The 10,386-nt window shown below is 39.8% G+C and overlaps 1 protein-coding gene across 1 annotated transcript; it reads left to right on the forward strand.

Moving 5' to 3' along the window:
* The first annotated feature begins 329 nt into the window (after window positions 1-329).
* On the forward strand, window positions 330-9,117 carry opn3 (opsin 3). The gene is made up of 4 exons (XM_042502647.2): window positions 330-804; window positions 3,525-3,844; window positions 7,242-7,493; window positions 8,280-9,117. The coding sequence occupies exons 1-4, from the start codon at window positions 486-488 to the stop codon at window positions 8,553-8,555; spliced, it is 1,167 nt and encodes a 388-aa protein (XP_042358581.2). The 5' UTR covers window positions 330-485; the 3' UTR covers window positions 8,556-9,117.
* The last annotated feature ends 1,269 nt before the right edge of the window (window positions 9,118-10,386 follow it).

The following is a 10,386-nucleotide window of genomic DNA, read 5'->3' on the forward strand; positions in this document are numbered from 1 at the left end:
GAATTGAGGGTTACATCAATTGTTCCGCAGTTAGTCACAGCTAAACGGGAGATCTTTTGGAGACTTTGGCTTCAAAATAAAATATTACAAGAAATACAACAGAATTACTGCAACATCTGTGCCGTATTATTTGTGTAACATTATTTAAAAACAATGTTCCTAAATTGCTCTTTCTGTGTACTTTTATTTTTAACTCTGAGTGTCATGTATACTTAGGCACGTGTCTGTCACCAAACATGTAGGTCAAAAAAGTATTTTATCTTGAAAGTAAAGCCGGAAGTGTAATGCTTACAATCTGTTTGATATGACAGTGGTACATTGACCCAGTTTCAGCAAACAGCAGTCTCGGGGTTGGTTTGAATGAGCGGCGCGGGGAGCGCGTGGAGGAGCGCAGTGGATCGTATAGTGTCTCGTGCTCCAGGACGCGCGCTCACATTCACCGCGCGCAGCACAACAATGCTGGACACCAAGTTTTTATCCACGCAATGAATCCCGCCAACGAAACCAGAGCGGAGAGAAGTACTGAACATTATTTTTTTACAGTTGGCACGTACAAACTTCTCGCTTTTACCATCGGGACCATTGGAGTATTCGGCTTCTGTAACAACGTTGTTGTCATCATACTGTACTGCAAATTCAAGAGACTGCGGACGCCCACCAATTTGTTGCTGGTCAACATAAGTTTGAGTGATTTGCTGGTTTCTGTCATCGGAATAAACTTTACGTTTGCCGCGTGCGTCAAAGGCGGGTGGACATGGAGCCACGCGACATGCATCTGGGACGGCTTCAGCAACAGCTTATTTGGTAAGAAACATTAAATTAGAAAACGATATTTGTTTGCGTATATTTTAAATGGATCAGTATTGCCACGTAAACTTTTTTTTTTCTCAGTAAATTAGTTCAAGGCGAATTTATTTAACCGCTTACACCTATTTTTTTTTTTCTTACAGTCAGAATATGAGAAAAGGCAGCTTAATACCGTGTAATTATGTAGGAGCCAGAGATAAGCTCATCCACATTACTGGTAACACATGAAAGAAGCATATTCCACATATAAACACTTTCTATAAAATATATAGCTATATGAAAAAAGGAAAAAGCTGTTTTTAAAAGGTGGTACTACTATTAGCTCTTGTTCACGCTTAATTTGTGAATTGTTGAAATACTCTTTTGGTCAAAAACCAGTTTAGTCTTCCCACGCAGTGAGCTGCAGTTAAATCTAACGACCTTGAATCCAATCCAATTAAATACTAATGTCTCTGACAGTATGTGTCTTTAATGCAAAGTGAGCATATTGTGCAGGTCATTGCTTAATGCAGAGGAGGGTATTTGTCACCTACAATGCGCCTACAGCTTCCATTCTGTAACAAACGATTGTCCATTTATTTCCAGCACAACTGTATTCAGCAGTGAAGTGTGAATGAACAGTGAGGGTCATTCTCCAGGTCCCACCCCTGTAGGAATTATGGCTCAGGGAGGATGGATGTGTGATAATGAGCTCATTAGAGCAAACCCCTAAGCTTTTGCTGCTTTGTCAGCAAACTAAACGAAGAAAAGCACCGTATGGCTGCACTCTTGTATGATGTTATTGTCCTTTAATTGACATTGGCTCTTTTGCACATGATCTGAAGATCCTGCCTCTATCATGTGGCAGCACAGTTGCTGCAACACTGACATTGTTGATCTGGTTTGCATTGCAAATGTGTCAGGGGGAGAATTTCAAATAAAAAGTGTGCAAAGAAGGTGTTTGCATCTAGATTTGCAGTTGATATCTTTCTATTCAAGATGTCTTTTATCATAGGCATGACATTGAGCAGAAAGGATGTGCCGTTTGGCCTGCTTTGGCCCACACATTCAGGTATATTTAGTGTGAATGTCACTGGCTTCCTGCACCTGCTTACATGAGTTTAATATATGTTTCCCTGCTCACACAATAAAGTGTAAGTGTAATGTAAAAATCGAAGTGTACATAAATAAATCCGATAACTCTGTCTGTGTCCTCTGTACTCGAAACATGTCGTCATCTCTCTGCCTTATCATATGTATTACTCAGAGGAGGCTTGTGTCAGTGTGTCCGACACACACACACACACACACACACACACACACACACACACACACACACACTCTCTCTCTCACAGGGGCTGCGGTGATAAACCCTGGCAGCTTTGTCAATGCACGTCCGTCCTGCTGAAACTCTAGCTGGGTAGCTGTGGCTCCAGCATAACCTGAAACTAGTAACTGTGTTCCGATTTGTGAGTGTGTGTTCACTGATACTTTTCCTATGTTTCCCCTATTAATCAAGGCCTCATGAACGAATTACCTCAAAGGGAAATTTTGTTGTTTACAATAGTCTTTGCTTTTTGTCTTATCAGAAGAAAATTACCTTCTTCTTTGGAGATTACTAGATTCTGGTCCCTTTCTCCCAAACTACCCCTTAGGATAAATAAGTAACAAAAGAATAAATCAGCAGGAGTTAATTTGCTGTGCTCATAGGCTTCTCAGAGTTTCTCAACTCTGAAAACAGATAAAATACAATTAAATCTGATCAGTAAGACAAAACTCAAAAATTGTGCAGGCTCATTATAAGCCATTAATTTTTTATTCAGGATCTTTCTGTAAGTAAAGATCAGTACAGTGCCTGGAGGTAAAAAAGCATTTTAAGATCTTAAATAAGGATCAGGCTGAGATAAGAAAAAGGCTGAAAAATGGTCAAAATTTCATAATTATGTGGAACTGAACTCAGATATGACAAATTTGCTGGAAAAAGAAGATATCTTATTTTGATTATTCTCTCGTGCCCCACACCCCACAAAAAGTATTCGTTTTATTATTATATTTTCTATTTATTTAATCACAAGGGGTGAGCAATAGGGCAATAAAGCCCAAAATAATATTAAAATATTTCAGGGGATTTATGTGATTGCAATATTCTTTATGAAATGACAAAATACAGAAAAATATATTACTTATTTCAAGAACATAAAATTGCAAACAAATAACTGTTATAGTTTTATATGTCAACATAAACGTAACAGTTTACCTTCAAATAGTCTGTAAATACTAAACAAAAATGACTGGTAATAGGCTGTATGATACTTGATAGGTTACGTGGGTGTGTGTGATGTATGTTGACTAAAAATATAAAGCATAGCGATTTTGGATACTGTACCTTGACCCTGACTTGCAGATAATGAGAACAAAATAATGCACAACATAAGCACAAGAGTGATAAATGTATTGAATATGAGACAACATTTGAACTTCACTTTGTGTGGAAAAGCAGCTGTGCAAGACAGGTCTTAGAGGTGTGTGGGTGGTAAGTAACTTTCTTTGAATTTTCAAGGACTCATAAAAAAAAAGCTTGAATGTGATATTCAGCACCAAGATGTTCAGAATGCTGTTTATACATAGCATGATGAAACTCATTCAGTCCAAAGAGACGCTGAGTAGCCACTGACCCAGATCTTGCAGTGAGCGCTCTGCATTACTCAGCATGGCTGTTTCTCTCCCTCCGCTGACAGGCATAGTTTCCATCATGACTCTGGCAGCCCTGGCCTATGAGCGCTACATCCGGGTGGTCCATGCGCAGGTGGTGGACTTCCCCTGGGCATGGCGGGCCATCGGCCACATCTGGCTGTACTCGTTGGCCTGGACTGGGGCTCCTCTGCTGGGGTGGAACCGCTACACACTGGAGATCCATCAGCTGGGCTGCTCCCTTGACTGGGCATCTAAAGACCCAAATGATGCCTCCTTCATCCTCCTCTTCCTCCTGGCCTGTTTCTTTGTGCCTGTGGGCATCATGATCTACTGCTATGGGAACATCCTCTACACAGTGCAAATGGTAAGACATGCTGTTCACTTGTCAGCATATTTAATAAATTATGAGTTAGACTGATAAACAGAATGATTTGCATAGACTTGTAAATGGGGGGTTGTTGATCAAAATCTTTGGACCAAAATCAGGGTGGGAAAAATTAAAGATGAATGCAGAAACTGACAATTGAGCTCCTCCCCATTTAGAGTTATGGCTGATTTAATTAACTCCATCTTGCCCATTTGAGCTTTCAATCTTTACAGACATAAGTGTTAAAAGTGTGATATTCTGAAGACAGGGTTTCCCACACATGTGTTTATTTGACCCACCACAGTGTCAACATCTGGCACAGCATTTTGGTCAGTAATTCATTGCACCATACTCCCGGAGCACAGAGCGTACTCTGAGCACAGACGGAGCAGTAGAACACTAAGCACAGTGAAGTGCTTTCACCGGCCTCTGTGGCAGCTGCTTCACTCATCCACTGATCTGATCTGATCAGCTCTGATTGGATCAACTGATCAATTATCCATTCCTTGACTCAAAGTCTGCAAACTGAGGCTCAGACCCAATGAGAAAACGGCTTATGTCCACATCAAAGTTATTATTCAATAAAATTTTTTTTTTTGGGTAACCATTCATTGTTTCTGGGTAATTCACATTTTTTAATCTTGTGATCAATATCGTATAATGGATTTTTCTTTTATTGCTACAATATCGTACCATGAGTTTTTGATATCGTAACATCCCTAGCTATTATTATTTACTATTAAATCTCAGTGTGACACTTCAACTGTTTTTTTATTCTCCAACACCTTTCAGATCTAATGCCACAGCTGACCTTTCAAGTGCTTATAGTGCACACACTTGAACTATCATCTTTAATCACACACGATATCAGTAACACATCAAACCCTTTTAGATCTCATGTCTTTACCTTCAAACAGCACCCTCCCACAACTTCCACTGTTCATTCAGGATTCTTCAGCCCTAACCCTTCAGCTGACACTACAACAGCCAGTGCCTTTTAGTTTACATACATGAACTGCCACAAATGTATTTCAGAATTTCACCTTAACTGACTTCCAGCTCGCTTTTTCACCTACACTGCGACTGACATTTCAACTCCCCTCAGCACTTAGCCTTCAACCTCACTCAATTTATACCTAAACTGACACTTCAACTAAATTAATTTCTTACACCAAAATTGAAAATGTAGCTTCTTTCCATAATAACTCACACTTAAACTTCTTTCAGAATTTGTATTTCAGCTGTCACTTCAACTAAAGCTGATTCAGTAACAATTTCACATGTAACTGTAAATTTTTGGCAGCAAGCACCGGTACATTTTCTGCAAAAGATTGCCTTCTTTAATTACAGAGATGAAATAATGAAGTGTGCAGATCTTTGGAACATTATTAGTCTGTACAGACTTTAGAGATTCAACTGGATTTTCATTTTAATGAAATGAAACTCCTTGACCTTCACTGACCAAGTGCTGCCTTTCAGTCCTCTTTCATCACAGGCTCTCTTATCATATATATTGCGTTCAGGGCTCGTCAGTGGAAATCATTGGAAAACTTATTTTTCCTTGTGCCTGCACTGAACCTCAGAGGTGCAGCCTTTAAAGGAGCTGTGTATTTTGAGTCTGAGGTGGGATTGTCTACATATGGGTCTCAACATGGAAGTGGCTGAGATGGTGGCTAGCACTTCCAAGCGCAAACAGTGCTAACAACAATAACAGCGCTAACAACAGAAGCAGTGCTAACAACAGAAAAAATGCCAACAGTGTTAACCTTAGGGTGGGCATTATGCTTTTTTAACAATTCGGTGGTCGTTATCAATAGTGACCTTCCTTAACCACCATATGAGTGCAGCCAGCAGGATACCACCAATCTGCTCTCATCCCAAGTGATCACATATTGCGGCTCTGCAGTGGACTTCTTCGTCTACTTATTACACTCTAGGTATCCTTCTGAGTCTGTTGTTTATGTTCTGGGATGCTGCTACCATAATGTCAACACAAGCACATAGTGGAATTACGCTGCAGGTGGTTGTGTTTAGGCAACAACAGCACATGATAACCAATGCCAGGGCATCAACAATCTGCGATCTATTCTATCTTTCCGCTTTCTCACATGATGCCATCCACAGGCTTATCATGCAGACGTGAAAGTTGCCTTTTGGTGTCGGGATCTTATGCCTAAAGCACTGACAGAGCAGTGGTATTTGATTACTTCGGAATGAGAACAGACTCGCAAACACTAACATGTATTTGCAGCTGAACTATCTACCACAACAAGGAACGGAGAAGCTCTTTACAATGCACACAGTGGGAGCAGGACTTCAATCTTTGCTGAGGATGCCATTACTCCATGATATCTTTACATACCAAATTGTTATTTGCTGCTAATGTTCAAAAAATTTTATATACAGCACCTTTAAGTGTCACTGATGTCATCATAAGCAGAAGACAGCCTGGTGATACATGACATGTGAGTGGTATCATCATGAGTATCATCTTTAGCTGTGATTACCACATTGCTTGAGTGTTTGAAAAGGACAGTATGTAAGCAAATGTGTAAATTGGAAAAACAGAATTCTAATCAAATGACTCAGATGTCTGTCTGCATCACAGTTTGGTACAGCTGTTATCTTTCCTTCCCTACATATTCACAACTTTATAGGAAGTGTGAGAGCACCACAAAAATCCCTGAACACCTCAGTAGCCTGGAGAACTCATCACACATCATAGCATTTTGGGAGATGCTCTGAAAATCTTCAAAAAGAAGTTCTCTGAACCCTACAGAGTATTTTTGGCTTGATAGAAAAGCAGCGTGCTTTGGTAAAGCCAGACAATCTCAGCATACACGTCCTTGAAAACCTGGAGAACAGGAGAACATTACAATGGAAACAGACTGTGGTGTCATAAGAAATGGAGAACATAAATTAGAAAGACACTTTTTGAATTCATGATACAAAGAAACAGAAGCTTGCGGTGATGGCAGCTGTTGCAGATGGCAGATTTGAGAAAGTTTAGAAAATGCCTTCTCATCTTCTCACTTTACCTGAAGAGTGTGATCTAGTTTAAAGTGTCAGTCAAGCAATTTTTTAAAGGAAAACTTACACATTCTCCATCTTTCAAATGAAAACTTAAATTCATTAGCACTAAAAGGCACATTTTCTTAATTAAGTACACTCAGGAGTGCTGGGATAATGTTAGAAAACTGTGGGTAGTTAAATTACTTCACTGGCTTTACAACTCTTCTCCAATTGTGCTACTATTACATTTTCACATTTGGCACATGCAAAATGAGAGGGTAGATTTTCTCTGGAATCCATAGTAATGAGACATTATGCAAATTACAAAGACGGTGCTTTTCTTGACCTCACAGTTGCATCCTACTGTCTCCTGTTTCTGTAGCTGCGCTCCATCCAGGACCTCCAGACCGTACAGATCATCAAGATCTTGCGGTACGAGAAGAAGGTGGCCGTCATGTTTTTCTTGATGATCTCCTGCTTCCTGGTCTGTTGGACGCCATATGCTGTCGTATCCATGTTGGAGGCTTTTGGCAGGAAGAGCATAGTCTCTCCCACAGTGGCCATCATCCCCTCGTTCTTTGCCAAGTCCAGCACGGCCTACAACCCCCTCATCTATGTGTTCATGAGCAGAAAGGTTGGTAGTCCCACAGTGCTGGAAATAATATGTTGTAGATTTGAAAGCTGCAGTGAAGAACTTTATATCTATTCTGGGTCAATTTACAGACCTGCAAATAATAAGACATCAGTGAACTGTGCACCTTTCCTGCACTATCCTCAGTGGAATAAGTCCCTCCACTATTGTTTAGCACATGTTTTGCAGGGTTTTGGAAAACATTATTTATGTTTTGCTGGTGAGTTCTGATTGACCAATTTCTGGGTATTCAGTCGATTTTTTCCCCTCCAATGACCCCAGCTGGACTGGTCTGCAATTTAATATGGACAGATAGGGCAAATCAATAGCATCTGAGTTAGGAGCAATGTTTTGTTCTCTTCTTATGCTGCTCCAATTTGTGGTTTGAGCAGAAAAATCAGAATTATTTTAATACTTGTAAAAGAAACTAGTATTTTTATGAACATTTGTTGGAGTACTTTTACGCAAAATGGTGCAGAATTTGATTCCCCACAGATACATTTTTAGAGGTGAAATTCCGCAAAAATGCAGGAAAAATGTTTAGGATGTGAATAAAATATGTATTGTTTGTTTTTATCTAATTACCCAAGCCTTAATTAGTACATTATGCATTTATTGTGTCAGTTGGATGAAACTGTCCCCTAATCTTAGTTTGCTGTTATATATATATATATATAGGCTGATATCTTGTGTGTTTGAAGGGCAACTGAGTGAGCAAATGGTGCTATTTAATTCCTGTGTAAAATACAATCCTTTCCACTGCTTCTCCTCTGACTCGTCCTCTCACAGTTCCGCCGCTGTTTGCTGCAGCTGCTGTGCTCGCGGCTCTCTTGGCTTCAGCGCAGCCTCAAAGAGCGTCCTCTGGCTCCGGTCCAACGGCGTCCAATTCGACCAATTGTTGTGTCTGGGTCGTGCGGCAGCAGGGACCGACCCAAGAAGAGGGTGACTTTCAGCTCCTCCTCCATCGTTTTCATTATCACCAGCAATGACTTCCAGCACCTGGATATGACCTCCAAAGCTAAAGATTCGGCGGAGGTTAATGTCATTCAAGTGAGGCCATTGTGATCCACCAGGACTGGACTTTTCTCACCTCACCACTCTGTATGCCTTAGGACCTTACATGCAAATCCATGCCAAAATAATCCTGTCTGACCTCCCTGGACATTTCTGTGTGCACACACAGTTACAGAATTGTTACAGCTAATTGTAAATATATCAACTGTCAGCCCAAGATCTCAGCTAAACCTATTTCCTGACAGTGTTTTGTCTAAGCAGGTTGTACGAAAGTGTGACATCCTCATCTACCATCAGTTTTGGTGATATAAATACATGTTGATGTAGTTAACAACTAGTAATATCATGTTTCTCTTATCACATTATTTGTCAAATATGCCACACTGTATTTGTGACAACTGCAGGACTGTGTCGAGTTTTTAGGGGACAGGGGTTATGGAGTATGGATCAACATGTGATAGCAGATTGTTGTCTTTTTTTTTTTTTTTTTGGTTGGTACCCAACTGCAAGTGTGTAAAATGGACAATAAGCCTTAGCTCCTTAGCCATAAACCATGCTACACAAACTGTCACTGTTGTGTATGGATTCAATAAAGAGATCCTATTTTAAGCTACCTAGCTTGTGTACCTTATCTGATTCTAATCTAAATCTGCAGGGTGATGAGACCAGTCTGTGTGAAATGACATCTGGTGGATTTATATGTATGAGGGCTACAGGAGTGTAATTAGATAAGAGGAGATGAGACTAGGACCCCAGTGTGCTTCAGTGAGGCACTCCTTTCATAACCTCCTGGGCTGTCAGCTATGAATAGACTTGATGAATGGATTTCCATAGCTGATAAGACCCTTGTTCAGTGACGAGGTGTGACTGACTGATTGAGTGGTCTTTGTTTTTTATACTGTTTAGTTAAATAGTTATGGTTTCTTGGTAAAATAGAATTGGTTTCCTTCTGTTCTCTTAATTCTTATCAATAAGATAAAAACTAAGACTGCTTGCTCATAAGCATCCCCAGCATATCAAACTATTTTTTTCAAAGCAATATTCTATAATAGCAATATATCAAATGATAATGTAACTAGAATTACCACCTCAAGGTTGTATGCGTCCACAAACCAGTCAAGTTGCGGTTATGGTTTACATCCATGTCTGTATAGAGTCATATGTGGCCATGACAGTAGTTAATTATTCAGTGTGAATGTTGCTGCAAGGAAACTACATATTCTAAAACAAACATTTACAAACATTCTCATCCCAGCAATGCAGGAGATCTATACAGTTTCAAGGTGGACACCCAAGAATAGTGTCACCTATTCAGTGTCTGACCAAATGACTTCCCCACTGATCCTATATAATGACCAGAGTGTTTTTATATAACGTTATGATGTCACAGTAAAGTTTAAATTTTATCCTATTAAACATTTGTGTGAAATTTTGTAAGAATTAGCGCATGAATTCTTGAGTCACCACGTTTACAAGAGCAAGATGAACACAAGGTCACAGTGACCCTGAACTTTCACCACAAAATTCATTGTTGAAATTCCCTCAAGGTATTGTTGAGATATCGTGTTCATGAGAATGATATGAATGTTCAACACGAAAACATCACACTTCCAGCCGCAGCTGTTAATGGGAAGAGCATAAAATAATGTGAGAACATCGTGGTGATGAAGTTACAAAGAATAATCATCCTCATCTTATGGAGTTTCAGTGAGTTTCTGCTCATTGTCAAGCCGTCCCACTTTACTGTTATGGTTCACTCTTAAGCTGTGGTTCTTTGACTGGTTCCTTTTTTAAAACTTTGGTGTTATCTATTAAACCAGCCTGTGTTTCCAACACTTTTGAATGGAGCGATTGTAATCAAGGACAGAGGTCAACAGAAGTT

Source organism: Plectropomus leopardus, chromosome 13, assembly GCF_026936395.1.
Source record: "Plectropomus leopardus strain MGB_pleo_1.0 chromosome 13, ASM2693639v1, whole genome shotgun sequence".
Classification (NCBI taxonomy): domain Eukaryota; kingdom Metazoa; phylum Chordata; class Actinopteri; order Perciformes; family Serranidae; genus Plectropomus; species Plectropomus leopardus.